The 17,403-nt window shown below is 53.4% G+C and overlaps 1 protein-coding gene across 1 annotated transcript in view; it reads right to left on the reverse strand.

Moving 5' to 3' along the window:
- CASTOR2 (cytosolic arginine sensor for mTORC1 subunit 2) overlaps window positions 1–13,682 on the reverse strand; it is a 46,312-nt gene extending 32,630 nt beyond the window's left edge. Inside the window, exon 1 of the mRNA XM_028515759.2 lies at window positions 13,345–13,682. Coding sequence (XP_028371560.1) covers window positions 13,345–13,457 — 113 coding nt within the window. The 5' untranslated portion in view covers window positions 13,458–13,682. The remainder of the gene's footprint in view (window positions 1–13,344) is intronic.
- Between the last annotated feature and the right edge of the window lie 3,721 nt (window positions 13,683–17,403).

The following is a 17,403-nucleotide window of genomic DNA, read 5'->3' on the forward strand; positions in this document are numbered from 1 at the left end:
GCTGTAACCACCTCCTGGTCCCCAGCCACCAGCCCGGCATGTCCCTACCCTGCTGCAGGGAACTCCTCATCCTCCGTCCACTCTCCTCACCGTGCCCCAGCTCCCCAGGCCAGGGCAGTCTCAATCCACACAGAGTCCTGTTGACCACCTGGACTGGGGTCAGGAGACCCTGCTCCGTCCAAAGTGCTCAGGCACCTGGCCTGCAGGTCAAGCGATGGCTTCGACACACCTGCAAACTCCAGGCCCAAGCTGTGGCGGGGCCCTGCACTCCGGGCGAACAGTGGCATCGACTGCCTGCAGTCAGGGCTGGGGCGTAAAACCTACACCAACACCCCCGGCTGGTTCAGCCCCTCACAACCCAACCTTCTCACCAACGGTTTCGTTTTGCTTGGTTTACACTTGTCATCACTTCTCTGAGCTGCCCAGAGCAGCCTGGTGACGGTCCAACAGCCAAGTGTCCTTGCCTGACATGAGGAGGGCCTGGCCCAAGGGCCTTCCATGGGCACTGGGCCAAATATCTTTTATTAAAATTCTCTCATGGCTATGGCTAACATCCCTGGGGCCACGTCCAATCCGCCAAAGTCACTGAGTCAGAGAAAGGAAGGCAGACAGTGGCGTTAGAAAAAAAGAGAGCAAGTAATCAGAACATGACATGAAAGTGCAATTCTGACAAGCTGGCCACGTCAGCATTATCACCCCACTTTGCAGATGAAGAAACTGAGGCTCGGAGATGCCAACACCCTGCCAAAGGCTGAGAGCTGCTAAGAGGACAGAACGTGCGCTTGTGACGGTGAAGGGATGAAAACCTCTGGGCCCCAGAGGTGCCACTGTCCTCTCCGCCCACACAGGAGCTGGGCGCCCTCAGGGTAACCATCACCTTCGGAGGCAGGGAGGAGCCTCTTCAAGAGCCCTCTGAGGGTGGAGGGGGCAGGAGCTGCCTCCCCGCACCGTGAGGGGGCAGGGGTTTTACGGGCCTGGAGCACTGCCTCTGGGACGGCTGTCAGCTCCACGCTCCCATGGCCTGCAGGCCCCAGGAGGGTGATGCTCGGGCCCAGCTGACCCCAGAGCCTGGAGCCTCCCAACTGGGTAAGCCCAGCAAAGGGTGAAAAGGCAGAGGGAGCTGGGGGGCTGGGACCTGGGAGCGGACCAGCTTCAAGGGCCAGGCACACCAGGGGCAGTTAAGTGTGGAGCAGGCTACCTGGGCCAAAAGGTCCGGCTGACGGCCACCTGCATCTGCACATGGGGCCTGGCCTTTGGGACGAGCACATGCCCAGGTGAGAATGCAAATAAAAACGGGGCCTTAAGGGGGGTGGGCTGACTATGGGCTGGGAACCCTGGAGGAGGAAGACTCCTGAGACCCTGGCAGCCCACCGAGGACCTGCAAGCCGGCTGGAGAGAGATGAAGAGTGACAAAATCCTAAACGAGAAGACCGCCAAGTGCCTCAGAGCCGGCACACCTCTGCACAAACACACCCACCCAGACAGAAGGTGACGTGAAGGGTTCCTCCCCCCACCAGGCCGTCTGATGATCTGCAGGACAGTGAGGAGGCAGGGAGCAGGCCCAGGCCACCCAGAGGAAGCGTAAACCCTCACCCGTCTCTGCAGGTGCCAGGTGAGGACTTCACTCACCCTCATGCTCCTGGGCCTTCACTATAAACCTGTTTCACACACGCAAAACCATGCCTGTGCACCAGGCTGTATGTCACAGCATTAGCTGTAAACACCACCAGAAAAAGCGGGAACAACTAACTGTCTGCTGGCCAGAGACGGGGTGAAGACATGATGCTCTGGCTCCATGCAGAACCACACAGCAGTGAGCGTGAGGTTAAGTCAGCTGCAAAGGCCACGGTGTAGAGCAAGAAGAGTGAGAGCGATTTAACAGCAATTTACAGTGAAAAACAAAGGGGGAAAATGATACATATGCATGTTTGCGCACGTGTGCGCGCACACACACAAAGTTTCACCATGAATTCCCACGACTCTCCCGGCCTGTGGGGGCAGGAACTGTGTGGCTGAAGAACAGAGGTGGGGGGGAGCTTTTACTGGGCAACTTTGTATATCTTTGGAATTTTAATGAATTTTGAATTCATTAGCTATCCAGAAATTTACAAGAAAACAAAGCAAAACAAAACAAAACAGAGAGGTAGGGTGGCCTTCCTGCAGGAGGCAGGGCTGGTGGACTGCAAAGGCAGGGGAGCAGGGAAGAGTGGGGTGTGCTGAGAAGGTGCAGGAAGGGGGGTGTACTGGGGAGCTGGACAGCCCTGGAGTCAAGCCCCAGCCCTGCTGCTCACCTGCACCTGGCTGCCTGGCAGTCACCAATCTTCTTCTCCTTCTTGCCCAGGGCCTGGGCGGGGGCATGGACATCCCAGCCACAGCCTACTGCCAGGAGAATGAAGGAGCCTCAAAGGATGATGGGGTTCCTGCCTCTCCCACCCGTCTGTAACCCTCTCCCTATATGGTTGGTGGGGGAGGGGACGGGGGCGGGGGGGGGGGGGGGGGGGGGCTCTAAGCCTGACCCACCTAACAGGCCAGGTGAACTGTGACCTTAGCACTCTGCCTTCTCCCCATGCAGTGCTCCCAGTAGAAGATGCGGGGTGCCCCCTAGTAAGCCTGGGCCCTGCAGGGGTGGATAAACAATGGGTGGGGGTGGGCTCCCAAGGTCTCCAGACTCAACATGAAGACAAACGGCTGGCTTAAGCCTGCCTGAGGCCTGACGCACGGCTTAGCCTCTGCTTGGAGACCAGAGGACCAGGCCCCCTTGGAGAGGCCCCAAATCACATCTCCGAGAGCCCTAGACCACCTGGGGCACCTGAGGGTTGTGGGATCTGGCAGATGCTCAGGGAAGCCTTGCTGGTGACGGCCGATGTCTGCTGAGTACCTCCTGGACGCTGGGCCCTGGACACGTGAGATTCCCACAAGACCCCAGGGGCCAGCAGTACCACCCCCCGTTTTCCGGATAAGAAAACCGAGACTTACTGAAGTGAAATAACTCTCCAAAGGTGGTGTTATGTATGGGCTGAATATCTGTGCCCCTCTGAGCTCCTATGTTTGGTGTCAAGTCCCACTTGTGAACCAGCGGAGAAGGAAGCCGTGAGGGCTGACGGCCCATGCCAGGTGTGAGGAAACAGCAGACAGAAAGAACCTTTTCCACCGTGCAGCCGCTGCCGTGCCCAGCCACCATGGATGGGCCTGACCGCCCCACTCATCGGGAAGGACGAGCCCCTGAAGGGCTGGAAGCACACTTTTCCCGGTCACACACTCACCTGGACCTTGGGCCCCTCCCCAACCTGTACCTGGGAGAGGGAATTGAGATGTGGAGAAAACCTGCTCTCACAGGACAGCTTCTGTGTGGGGTGGGGGTGGGGCTATGCAAGGATCTTCATTCTGTGCAAGAATTCAGGGGTCCTGGCTTTTGAGAACCAGCGCTCCTCGGGCCTTAACGCGGGGCAGTTTTCCAATGGTGTGATTTTTCAAGGGACATCTTAGCAGCACAGCTGGTGCTGGTGTACAAAGTTAGCACAAGGGACGCTGTGGAACCCCCACCGCCACCATCTCCCAGCCACACAGCCCCTACGTGCGTGGACTCCAGACCAGGTGCGGACCTAAGCACTTTGTCACTTTATCTACATGATCTCATTTAATCCCTGGGCCAGCCCTCTGGGGTGGGTGCTACCGCCTTCTCTGTTTTTCAGTGGAAAATGACAACTGAAGGCAATTCAAGTTCAACTGGATAATCTGGACTGAAGCACTGGGGGAGGGAACCCGGCTAGAGGGAAGCTGAGGGGGAATCTCTGAGTAGTATTTGGAGAAGAGCAGATGAAAAAAATGTGGTCTCTTGTCCTCAAGCCCAGCGCTCCTTGTGCCTGGGCTATCCACTGGGGCCTGCAGGGCCTGGCTTAAGGAGCCATTGGGGTACCCTGTCATTTACAGGTGACCCTCCCAATGCCTCTCCAGCCCCCTCATTCCCAACTGTGACCCTGGGTGGACAACCCATCCCAGAAGGACTGCTCAGCTCAGAGGGCCCAGCCTGGGTGGGTGCATGAGCTCTCCCAGGGAGTTCACCATGGGGTCCTCCCCACATCAGGGCACCTGCCTGGGACCCAATGAGGAGGAAGGGGGACCCCTCCAGGGAAGGGGAGAAATGAATCAGAGACAGGGCCCAGCCCCTGGTTGTAGGGTGGGGTGTGGGGCACACAGGAATCTCCTGTTCCTGAGAGCCCTGCCCCAGTCTCACCCCTAGTGTGGGTGTGGGGGGGGGGGTGGAGTCCAAGGACTGTTCTAAACTCCCCCCACCCCTTTCAGCATTCTAGATCCTACTGCAGGCTCTCAATTCCAACTCTTAAAAGAATGGGGTGGAGTGGGGTTTCTTCCGACTTCTAGGGCTCTCTCTGCATTACACCACACAGCTGGGATGATAACTCTGTACCTGTCCTGAGGCCTATGATGCCACATGTTAACTGTCCCACAGAAAGCACGGAATGGGCACTGTTTCAGTGCCCTGAGGACGATGGAGAAGGGCCATTCCCTGCAGGGCTCCTGGGAGGGATGAGAATGTAGGAGTCCCTGCTGCTCAAGCCCACTGAGATGGCAGTTAGAGCCCCCACCTGAGTCAGGCTTGGCCCCAAGTCCATTCTCATCAGGCCAAACCTTCCAGGCTGCACAAACACCACTGCCTCGCACAGTCACTGACCGGTCTCACAGACAGGATGGCGGGGCTCAGGATGGGAAGTGACTGGTCCAGCCCGCACAGCTCGTGCATGGCACAGCCAGGGCACCAGACTCAGGTGGCAGGGACATCGGGGGCAAATTAGAGGGTGTCCTGGTCAGAGAAGAGGGTAAGGGTCAGTGCAGGGAGAGGGGTAGCGAGAATGAAGTATGAAAGAAGAGAAGGCAGGGAGGGGCCTGGGAGGCAGGCTCCATAGGGCAGGGTCTCAGGGGCCCCCCTCAGGGCCTGGACTTCATCCCAGAGTGGTTCACACAGGGCTGAGATGGGACTGGATTTCTGCGCAAATCAAAGCTGCCCTCCTGCTGAGAACGAGGCTCAGGGAGGCCCAGGGAGTGGAGATCCTCCTCCTGGGGACCACGGGGTCAGGTGCCGAGAAGGGGGGATTACAGAAAGGGCCTGCAGATAGGCTGGACTGGGGACACAGAGGAGGGTGGGAGCAGGTCTGGTGGGAGCACCATTTGGGGCACGCCAAGTCTGGGGTGCACAAGTACCACTCAGACAGAGCTTCCCAGTGTGGGGTGCAGAGAGTGGCCCCCAAGGCCTTGCTGGGAGCAGACAGCTCACACCGTTGAAAGGCTAACTGGAGGTCACTGGAGCTCCTGGCTCTGACCGCCGGACCTTGCAGCGCCCGGCAGCCTGCAGACCTCCCCGCCACTGCCCCTGCGCCCACCTCCATCAGTCCCCACAGCTCCCCCAAATCTGAAAAAGCTCCCCTTGTCAAAGAAAAATCTGAATTAGTCATTCCATCCTGCAATGACCAGACTGACCTTTCCAATGCCTCTGAGTCTGAGCACACTGGCAGCGCTGTGGGGACAGAGGCCGCCACCACCCCCACGCTGACACTTGCCACCCAGCTGACCGAGCCACCTGGCCGGGGCTGAGCTATGAGCTTGTAAGAAGGTGTATGACAGGTGACTTACCTCAATAAAGCTGCTGTTCAAAAAGAAACAAAAATCCTACTCTTTACTTTGTGTTTTTGTGATCTTGGGCGAGGTACTGAACTATTTAGTGCCTCAGTTTCCTCATCTGTGAAATGGGGCCGGTAGCAGCACCTGTGTGATGAGGGTGGTTGTGAGGATTAAATGAGTCAGTACATAACACGCTCAGAGTCACTGTCTTATGGGCCTTAAAATCTGTCACCACGCTGCCCTGGCTCGCCAACCTCCACTTGCCACACTGCCCTTCGATTCCCCACACTGCTAGGCTCTTCCTTAAAAAAATTTTTTTTGAAAAATGTGTAATATAAAATTTGCCATTTTAACCATTTCTGAGTGTGTACAGTTCAGTAGTACATGCAGCGTGCTGCTGTGCAGCCCACGCCCCGAGCTCCTTTCATTTTGCAAAACAGAAACTCCATCACCATTAAACAGCCCCCACGACCCCTCCCGCCAACTCCTGTCACCCATTATTCACCTTTCTACAATTTTAATGGCTCCAGGTATCTTGTGGAAGTGGAACTGTACTGTGTTTGTCCCTTTATGACTAGCTAATTTCACTTAGCATGATGTTCTCAAGGTCAATGCATACTGTAGCCTGTGTCAGAATTTCCTTCCTCTTTAAGGCTGAGTAGCGTTCCACTGTATGTGTGTGCCAGGTTTTGCTTGCCCATTCAGCTGTTGATGGACACTCGCGCTATTCCCACCTTTTGGGTGCTGTGAGTGCTGCTGCTATGCACGTGCATGGACAGGCTAGACCTAAGCTCTTAGACACCTATCTCAGAGGGCAGAATATGTCTGATGTACGGCAGTCAAGGCAGGGGCAAATGGAAGGCGTCTGGAGGTGAGTTTCCCTTTAGAAGTTGTAATTTAACACACACACACCCAAACTGATTGGCTAAAGGTTTGGGTGAACTGTCAGCTTCTGGAGAGCTCAGTGGGCCAGCCTGCCTGCGCTGAGGCACAGCACAGGGTGTGGTGGGACTTGGCTGGCTCATTCATCCAAGAGGTCTGTTGTAAGAAAAAACCTTGCTGTGTGCAGGCTCAGGAGAGACCAGTTCAGTCCTTCACAATGGCCTCTTCATGACTACCAGAGATAGGTTGGGTCCATGGAGCACCGGTCCTGAGGCCTGGACAGGCGCCTGGGATAAAGACAGAGGGGGACCAGCCCTCCAGCCTCCACCCCAAGGCATGGTGATCCCAGGGGGACGCTCGCCCAGCCCCAGGGGGCTTCCTGGAGGAGCTGATGCTGGTACCAACTCCAAGAAGAGTCTGTGCTAGGTTAGGGACTGCGAGAGCTGTCTGGGTGACCTACTATCGCTAAGGCAATACCCCTTTCTGCTTTGTCCTGTTGTCCAAGGCAACTGTTTTCAGTGCTCCCTGTTGTTCTTAAAAACGTCCCCACTAGGATGACACAGAGTGACTGTATCAGCTGTCTACTGCATAGCAAATGACCCGAAAACTTAGTGGCTTAAGACAACAAACTTCTCTCTCTCATAGTTCCCACAGGTTAGGAACTTGGTTGGGTGTGGCTCAACTGCTGGAGGATCTCTTATGAGGTCGAAGTCTAGCTGCTGACAGGGGCTGCGGCCCCTGGAAGGCTTGGCCGAGAGGCAGGGTCTATTGTCTGGGTGGCTCCCGAGGCTGTTGGCCGAGGGCCTCAGCGCCTCTCCACTGCGGAGGCCGTTCCACAGGGCTGCCTGAGAGTCCTCACAATGTGGCGGCTGGCTTTCCCCAGAGCGAGGGATGGGGGGGGGGGGGGCAGGAGAGGGAGGGGAGAGAGAGAGAGAGGGAGGGGGGAGAGATACCCAGCAGACAGGCAGCAGCTATCCTTTGATGCCCCTGCCTTGGAAGCCTTGCAGCCTCACTTCTGTCACCTTCTACCAGTTAGAAGAAAGTCACTAACCCAGACTTCACTTAAAGGCAGGGGAGTTCCAGCTTTTGAAGGGAATAGTGTCAAAGAATTTGGGATATTTAAAAACTAACGAGTTACTCTAAAAATAGGGCATGTGTGGTGTAGGGACAAGACAAAGCCAGAGGGGACACAAGAAGTCGGAGCCAGGAATATTCGCAGGCAAGGCAGGCAAACCCGATCAGGGGCCGAGTCTGGGAAGGACTTTGAGCAGGCTGAGCCATGCACAGGGATTCAGGGGGACCCCCGACATCCTCTAGGTTGGGCCCCATTGCCTCTGCCAGCTTCTGGAGCTGTCTCCTCCATCTGGGCCGTTGGGCCTCTCACCCTCCAGCTTTGGCAGAGAACATACCTTTTCCCTCCGCACAGGGCAGAAGCTCCTTTTGTGCTTCCTACTGGGCTCTGCTCAGGCAGATGCGTGACGCACGGTTTCTACATGAAGAAAACACACCATGTGCACCAGCCCCATGCAGAGGTCACAGTGGGCCACAGTCTGCACTCCGCATACGCCTTTCTCTTTCCAGCCTCCAGGCCTTTGCTTCTGCTGCCTAGGGGGCTCTGGTGGTGCTAAGTGTCTGCACTGCCCTGGAGACAGACAGACAGACAGACAGACAGACACATGGGAGACCCACAGGATTGGTATTTCTGCAGGCATGTGCTTACTGCACGTTCACCTCGGGGACTTTGTTTCCTGCACTGGAATACATTTCAGGATAATGATTTTGCCCCCACCCTCCACTTCCTTGCTGTGGGGAGCAGTGCTGTGGCCTTCTGGTGACACCTCTGTTGAGTGGTCCCTGGGGAAGGTGTGCCTAAGCTTGTGTGCTTTCAGGCCTGGCCTCGCAGTCATCAAGACAGAACCTACAGCTAGACTTCCTGGGTTTGAATCCCAGCTCTGCCACTTCGGTGTGTCCTGGGGCACTCAAGTTTCTCGGTTTCCTCATCTGTAAAAGAGGGGCAATCTGGCCAACGTGGAGTTGTCGTGGTGGCTTTCACTGCATACTTATTAGGTGTTCCCGGTTTTGCCTTGCAGGGTTGCAGGGAGCAAATCCACGTCCCAGAAGGGTGGCACTAGTCTCCACCTCCCGGTAGCCACAGTGCAGTGAATCCTGACTGGTCCGTGATGCTCTCACTCCGTGTGCATGTGATTGGTGCAGGCATGCTCATGTGACCCAGTCTCATCAGTGACATGAGGAAGTCTGTGCGGGGGCATGGGGTGTTCCTGGAAAGGATTTCTCAGACACACCTCGAGACAACAGCCCTTTCCCTCCACTAGGTTTGCTCCTGCCCATGAGGCCTGGAGTTGCCCCTGCTGTTCCACAGGGAGCCACACCATCAAGCTGAGGATGGCCAAATAGACAGGATGACTGGGGTACTTGGTGGTATCATCAAGCCTTTAAATTACCAAGCCTAGAGCAGCCCGACTTATAACCTATCATGCAAAGTTCAAACTGCCTATTGTTGAGGCCAGCTAAGTAATGGCCCAAGGCATCCAGCTGATATTCCACAGTGGGTCACATTTCATCTTTTTGAGATTAAGCCCATCATCCCAGCACATGTGAGCTCAACTGTGTACTTAGGGAGGACTTCCTGGAGGTGGCAGGGCTAAAATGGCATCTAAAAGAATGAGCAGGTGGACAAAGGGGTAGGGCAAGGAGTAACATTTGAGGCAGACAGAACAGAGGCATGAGGCTGGAGACACCACAGCGTGTGGGTGTGGGTGTGGGCCTGTACAGCTGGGAGACATGAGAGTGTCAAGGCTGCAGAGAAGAGTGTGTTGGGTTGTGGTGGGTCTTCAGCCAGGCTACAGAACCTTAGTCCATCACAAGGGTTGAGGGGAAGATCTGTGGACACCCTTGGTTTTGCTCACCCAGGGTCTTGCCATCCAGCTGTGTGCCTAGAATAAGTGCATTGAGCTGGCCTCTGCCCCCTATTCTGGTCGTACCCAGGCGCTGCCGTGAGTGGGGGCAAAGAGCCAGCGCAGGGCCGTGCTTCTCCAGGTGTGATCTGCCTGCCATGCTTCTTCCAGCCCCCAAGGGCACTCATAAGAGACTCCGGCTGAAATCTGGGTCACTCTGTGCCCGAGTGGAACATCCATCAAACAGGCAGTTACTAAGTGCCTACAAAGCACTGTGCTAAGCACAGTAGAGAGAGGACCTGGTTCAAATCCCAATTTTGTTTCTTCCCAGCGGTGTGACCTTGAGCAAAGCACTTTACTTCTCCAAACCCAGTGTCTTTACCTGTTAGTGAGAGATGGTAAAATCAATGGTGGCACTGTTAGCTCTGGTGCTGGGGGCGGGGGAGTTGATAAAAAGATGCACAAGAAGCTTCCGGAGCATAAAGTTGAGGTGGGAGAATAAGACAAGCAAACAATATCCTGTTACAGACAAAAGTTGAGAAGTGATGAAACGTGAAGCAGAGGGAACATCTGAGCTGGGCCATCAGAAAGTAGAAAGTCTAGATGGGAGGTGATGAGGATGAACATTCCTGCTGGAGGACAAGGGTCACAAAGGCGGGGCAGAAGGGACACAGAAAGCTGGCAGGTGCCGCGCTGTACTCCTAAAGCCTTTAGAACAGTACGCTGCAAACAGAAGGGCTGGATGTAATATGGGCATCATTTATAAGCTGTAATAGCAAAACTCCGAGCTTATGTCAGAAAGATGCAGATTCAAGTCCTGACTCTGCCACTTACTGTGTGACCTTGAGCAAGTCACCTAACCTTTGAGTCTCGGTCCTTTGCAAAATAGGTGTAAAACCTAATTCAAAGAGTCGTACCAGGGTATACGCAGGATCTGGGACCAAGACCCCATTTCTCACCTAGCTAATTCCTATTTTAAAGCCCTAAGATCCAGTGCCACCTCCTGCAGGAAGTCTACCTGCTTCCCTCAGGCAGTCCCCAATACCCCCTCTGCCCTAGTAGATGCCCCCCCCTTCCCTGATTCTATCTATAGTACTGTGATCACCTCAGTCCTTCTCTCCTATCAGGCTCTGGGCTTCCAAGAGGGAGGGGCATCTTTTGGACGCAGCTGCACCCCCACACAGAATGGGGATCTACCAATGCCATATTCTTCCCCAAGCCTCCACCCATGTAGACACCAAAGGGACAAAGCAACTAAATCTGTTGGGGTGGTGGGAAGGGGGTTTCAGGAAAGTTTCATAGTGATATTACCAGATCTTGAGGGTGGGACAGGAATTTGCTGGGGAAAGGGGTTCCAGGCTGAGATGGAAGCACCAAAGCACAGAGGTGTGAAGGGAAGGAGAAAGCTGTGAGTCACCCGAGTGTTTGCCAGAGAGTGGCTAAAGAGAAGGATTCTGGATCCAGATCCGGAAAGGCCATAAATGCCATGGCAAGAGTCTACACTATAGAGAGTGACTGAAAACTCGTACACAGGTGGCACAGAGACCCTGGGGGAGGATGCTGTACTAGGTTGATCTGAACTTAGGTTGGGGGTGAGGTGAAGAAAATGACAGGGCTAGGGGCCACCGTTAGGGGGTAGGTACTGATGGAAAAATCAAAGAGGACTAAAAGTCTGCCTGGGTGACCCATCATTCAGAATAGCTTAAATGGTATATCCACACTCCACTACACTTTTTACTTGATAAAAAGCCCATTTCCACAATTACTCCATGCTACACACACAGCAGCTCTCTGAAAACTTGCTGTTCAAGTGGTGCTGTCTTCATCACAGACAAAGTGACAGCCAGAGAAGGAACGGGACCTTGCCACTGTCAAGCAGGCATTGAGGGAGCTAGTCACAACCTGAAGCCAGTGTCCTGGCTAGGAGTGCCAGGAGGCAGCTTTCAGCCATTTGAGAAACAAACTCAGCATCTTTTAGAATAGTACCCTAGAGACTTGGAGATGACCTTTGACCTCTGGCTCATTGCGAGACTGCACTGGTCACCTGGGCCTTAGACCAGATGCCCCCTGCAGGAGAGGGAGAAGTGGGACCCACTGAAGGGTAGGTTTTCCATGGTTACACAGGTGGTCAGGGGCTCATGCACCCGACATGCCTATCTATGAGTCCTCCAAACTGGACCCTGGGGTGGGGCTGGAAGAGGGTCAGTCCCTCTACAAAGGGAAAGGGGCAGAGGGATTGGCCCTTTTTGGCCTTTCTAAGAAGCCCTCCAATGCCCCCTCCTCCCGGCACCCAGGCCTGAACAGCCGCAGCCTGAGTCATCATCCCAGTTTGAATGGTAGCCGAGAAAGCAGCCAGGGGGCTGCCTGGGGCTGAGGGCCAAGGGTTGGAAAAACAAGGCTGCTTTCTCTTACTCCAGCCTTGGAACTCAGGACAGGGTGGGTGGGGGGTAGAGAGAAGGCAGGTAAATGCAGCATGGTGGGTGTCCACAGCCAGAGGGGGGATGTATGTGTGTGTGTGTGTGTGAGTGTGTGTGTGTGTGTGTGTGTGTGTGGTGGGGGTGGAGCAAAGGAGAGATTCAGAACCTGAGCTGTGGGCTTTTCCTTTTAAATAACCTGTTTAATAATTACCTTTGCAATCAAAGGAGCCAGGGCCCAGCAAAGACAGGGATTTCAACCCTCCAGACCCCATCAGGCAGGCTGAGAAGAAAGTAAACAAGATGCCACTGGCAGATCTCGTTCTATCTTGCAAACAATGGCGGGACTGAGCTCCCTGCTCAGACGCAAACATCAAAGTGAGATTTCCAGGCAAGAACTTTACCAGACAGATAAGAGGCTCGGATTGAATTATTTCCCTGCATCCCGGAGCTCCCCTGAGCCCAGCGCCCAAGGGGACAGTTTAGGAGTGGTCATTTTAACATTAACCTTGACCTGTAATTTATTCATTCATTTTGCAGCGAGGTAGAACCAACTCCACTTCAGCCTCTGAAAAACCAACCAGCAATAACTTCATCCCTTTGAACAGTCACAATGGTGGGCAAACAAGGGATTTAAGTTACAGAGGCTAGCTCAGCTCACACTCACACTCCCCTGGGCTCGGGCTCCTTAAAAAACAAAACAAAACACCCTAATCCAAGTACCCACCAGGGCTCACAAAATCAGACCTGACCTGGCACTAGGAAAATCCAACTTGTTTTTCTTCAACCTCCCAAGGCCTTCAACTATTTTTCCTCCTGCAGCATCCAAGCCCAGCCTCAAGGCAGAGCCATAAACACGCCTGCTCCTCCCCCTTCCACGGTTCGGCAAAACACCCCCCTCCCACCTTCCTGGACCCCAAGGATTAAGAACCACCGCGACCGTCACCCGCAGCCCCTCTCCTGCCCTCACCCAGCCCCCCACAACGTCAGCAACAGCCGCAGCACCTTGAGATAAACACCCACTAATGATTTCATGCTACCCGCCGCACTCAGCAGAATCCCTCCCCCCTCCCGCCCCGCCACCCTCCCGGCCCTGGATGGGGGCCGGCCCAAACCGAGGGATTGGGGGATGGGGAGGGTGGTAGTTTGTTTTTTCCACTGCCGCGTCCCCACACCTGTTTTTCATTCATTCATTCGTTCGTTCATTCATTCACGGATTCGACACTGCAGCCGCCCGGGCCCTCCGAATCTCGGGGAGGTTCTGGGAGGGAGGGGGCTGAGATGGAGGAAGACAGCGGCCGGGATGCATTTTGGGGGGTCGGGGTGGAAGGACCCCGTTGGAGGGAAGATTGGGTGCCTTTGTCAAAAGCAACGCGAGCTGCGGGGCGGGGGCGCTCCCCGGGGCTGGAAGTTGTTTTCCGAGCAGCGGCGGCGAGCACAACCGCCCGGGTGCGCCTCTTTGTCTCTCCCCGGCCGGCGCTGCGTCCCCGCGCGCTCACCTGGTCTTGGAGGACAGGAAAGCAAGTTTGATCAGGCCGTAGGTGAAGAGCGGGATACTCTCCTTGGCGACGCTGGCAACTTGCAGCCGGTGCTCTAGGATGTGGAGTTCCATCGTCCGCCCGCGCTCCGCGGCGGCTCATCCGCGGGGGGCGAGCCGCGGCCCCCGCCCCCTGCGCGCCCAGCCGGCACCGAGCGCCGCGGGCAACCGCCCGGGGGACCGGGAGCTCGGCGGCAGTCGGGCCGGGCGGACAAAGGACAGGCCCGCCAAGCCGCGAGGGGCCACGGGCGGCGGGCTGCGGGCGGCGGGCGAGGGCGGCAGCGCTGGCGGAGCGGCGGCGCACGGCGCCCGGCGCGGAGAGCAGCTGGTGTTCGCTGTAACAAACAACTTGCCACTCAAACGCCGGCCCGCTGGGCATGCGCGGCCGCGGCGGGGCGTGCCGGGACTTGTAGTCGCTCTCTGCCCGGCGCTGCCCGCTGCTGATGTCAGGGGATGGGCGGCCAAGCGAGGGGTCAGCTTGGTGCTCTGGACATGCACGAATACGGGCCCCTACCGGACCACTGGGTAGGCGGAAGGCAGAAGTGGGGCTTTCAAGCCAGCCTGAGCCTAGGTGCAAGCTCTGTCACTTAGCGCTCGGAACTGGTGGCTTTGGGGTCAAAGCTAGTATCCAATGCAGCTCCAGCGCAGGAGGAGGCCCGAGTCTGGGAGGGAAGAGATGTGGAGAAACCGGTAATTACAGTGCAGAGAAGGAAAACAGAGAGGGGCGCTGGGGTCGGAGATGAGGCCGAGGAGTTGAAGGGATTTTCTTGGATGAGGGGACATCCAGGCTGGGTTCTGAAGGATGAATGGGAGCTCACCGAGGAGGCGGGAGGGGGCGCGCGGGGATCGAGGCCAGGGGCCTTACAGGCAGAAGGAACAGCGTGTCCAAGGGCACAGAAGCGTGAAAGCCTCCACCGTGTTGTGTTTGGCTTTGTTGGAGCGGAAAATGTGAGGGAGGAAAGTCAGAGATAAGGCAGGCGCAGTCACCAGGAATCCGGTGGAGAGGGGTTATGTGTGCAGAGCTAATGAGGGGGCCATTTATCCTGCAGGAGAGGGGGTGCTGGCGACATGGAAGGCCGCATTAGGGAAAAGTGTGAAATGCATTTGCAAGGCTTCCCACCTCAGGGCCTCTATGCCAGTGACCATATCCCTCAGTGGTTCCCCCTTAATGGCGGACCGCTTTTGAAATTTTCTGCTAAAGTTACTGGTGCTTTGCCATTTGCTAGAGTAATTTGTAGGTGGGATGGGCAGACTGGGAACTCTCGTTTTAAGGGAAGTTCTGGCTGTGCTCCTTCACACTCTTTCTCACCCATTCTCTGTTAGGTAGGAACGGATTAGGCTTCCTCATTTCCACAAAAGGGTGTGAAGCCTGCATGCTGATCTTAGAGCATGCTGGTCCCCTTATGTCTTTATTGTCATTAGAGAATGTATTAGCCTCTAATAAAGAATAGAGTTACTTTGTTTTTCTGTCTTCCTCTTCTAGAATCTCAACTCCACTGAGGCAGTGATTTTTGTCTGTTCCTGCTGTATTCCCGGTGCCTGCAATGTGACTGGCATGTGCAAGACATGCATTTAATATTTATGGAATGCATAAATGCATGCATCTATTCCTTTAGAATCTAGAGATCTAGAAGGCCCCAAAAGAATTGTACTCAGGGCCAGGCAAGTAACACAAATGTGTGAAGCAGTGGGTATCAGACAGTCGGAAATGGTACAGGAGAAGGGAGGCCTGCCTGAAGACATAAAATTTAATTTTTAAATAACCAACAGGTGAAGCCAAACAAGGCTAAAAGCAGGAATCGGCCAGCTTTCTAACTGGCTCTGGATGGCCCACTCAGTATTTTTCAGTCTGTAGGCCATGACCCATGCGTGCATGGTTAAATTAATTTAGCAAGGCATGGCTAGCATTAAAAAAATGAATAGAGAATGGCATAGCATTTTGCACACAGTAAGGGTAAATTGCTATTATCTTTTCTATGTTTCAGGAAACTCCTTCTGCCTGCGTGTGTGCATTCGTGCACCGGATCTTGATTTGGTGCACACATGCAGGGATGTCCAACCTTTTGGTGACTCAGGGCCACACTGGAGGAAGAAGAGTTGTCTTGGGCCACACATTAAATACATGGTGACACATAATCACATGCCCTGACCTGACTAGAAAAATCTCATGATGTTTTAAGTAAATTTACGATTTTGTGTCGGGCCGCATTCATAGCCATCCTGGGCCTCATGTGGCCCGTGGGCGGTGGGTCGGACACCCCTGAACATGTTCCTTACTATGGGTCTTGGTCAAAAACATTTGAACACACTGTGGGCTGTTCATTTGATTTATATAGTGGCTTTGTATTTGTAGTTGTATTAGGTGCTTAAGATTTTTGTAAAACTGCCTACTGAAATTAATATTGGGATGCTAAAGAAACTGGCCTTTGGGTTGCCAAATCCAGAGGATAGTTTCAGGTCGGGACTAGGATGAGACGTTCACTCCCAAGATCGTGCAAGCGCTGGCTTGGCAGTTTCCCAGTGGGGTTTGCACCCCTCTTGATTCCTTTGCATGATTTTCATGTGGTTCTTCTCTGATTCTTCTGGGTTTCCCTCTGCCCAACCATCAAATGAGTGGAGGTCCACCTGGTGTGCCTTTGTTTTTAAACAAAAAAATTTTTTTAACAACTTTATTGAGATATAATGTATATACCATACAATTCTTTTATTCATTTATTTATTTTAGTATATTTTATTGATTATGCTATTATAGTTGTCCCAATTTTTCCTGTTTTGCCCCCTTCCCCCACCCCGTACCCTCCTTCCCTCCAACAACCCCTCTGCCCTTTAGTTCATGTCCATGGGTCCTGCATAAAAGTTCTTGGGCTTCTCCATTTCCCATACTATTCTTAACATCCCCCTATCTATTTTGTACCTACCAATTATGCCTCTTAATCTCTTGACCTTCCCCCTTTCCCCTTACAGCTGATAACCTTCCAAATGATCTCCACATCTATGATTCTGTTCTTGTTCTGCTTGTTTGCTTAGTTTATTTTTGTTTTTGTTTTTTAGATTCAGTTGTTGATAATTGTGAGTTGTCATTTTAATGTTCATAGTTTTAATCTTTTTTTTCTTAAATAAGTCTCTAACATTTCATGTAATAATAGCTTGGTGATGATGAATTCCTTTAGTTTTACCTTTCTGGGAAGCACTTTATCTGCCCTTCCACTCTAAATGAAAGCTTTGCTGGATAGAGTAATCTAGGTTGTAGGTCCTTGCTTTTCATCACTTTGAATACTTCTTGCCAGTCCCTTCTTGACTGCAAAGTTTCTTTTGAGAAATCAGTTGATAGTCTTATGGGAACTTCTTTCTGGGTACTCTTCTTTTCCCTTGCTGCTTTTAACATTCTCTCTTTATTTTTAACCTTTGGCATTTTAATTATGATGTATCTTGTTGTGGTCCTCTTTGAGTCCAACTTATTTGGGACCCTCTGAGCTTCCTGGACTTCCTGGAAGTCTATTTCCTTTGCCAGATTGGGGAACTTTTTTTTCATTATTTTTTAAGTAAGTTTTCAATTCTTGCTCTTCCTGTTCTCCTTCTGACAACCCTATGATTCTGACATTGGTATGTTTAAAGTTGTCCCAGAGGTTTCTAAGCCTCGCTTCGTGTTTTTGAATTCTTCTTTCTGGTCTGGTTGAATGCTTATTTCTTCCTTTTGTTCCAAATTGTTGATTTGAATCCCAGCTTTCTTCCCTTCACTGTTGGTTCCCTATATATTTTTCTTTATTTTCACTTAGTGTATCCTTCATTTCTTCCTTTATTTTGTAGTTGTACTCATGAGTTCTCTGAGCATCCTGATCACCAGTGTTTTAAACTCTGCATCTGATAGATTGGCTATCTCCATTTTGTTTAATTCTTTTTTTCTGGAGTTTTGTTCTGTTCTTTCATTTTGGCCATATTTCTACGTCTCCTCAATTTGGCAGCCTCCCTGTGTTTGTTTCTGTGTATTAGGTAGAGCTGCTTTTACTCCCTTTCTTAGTAG

The sequence above is a fragment of the Phyllostomus discolor genome, chromosome 3 (genome assembly GCF_004126475.2).
Source record: "Phyllostomus discolor isolate MPI-MPIP mPhyDis1 chromosome 3, mPhyDis1.pri.v3, whole genome shotgun sequence".
NCBI classification, from domain to species: Eukaryota; Metazoa; Chordata; class Mammalia; order Chiroptera; family Phyllostomidae; genus Phyllostomus; species Phyllostomus discolor.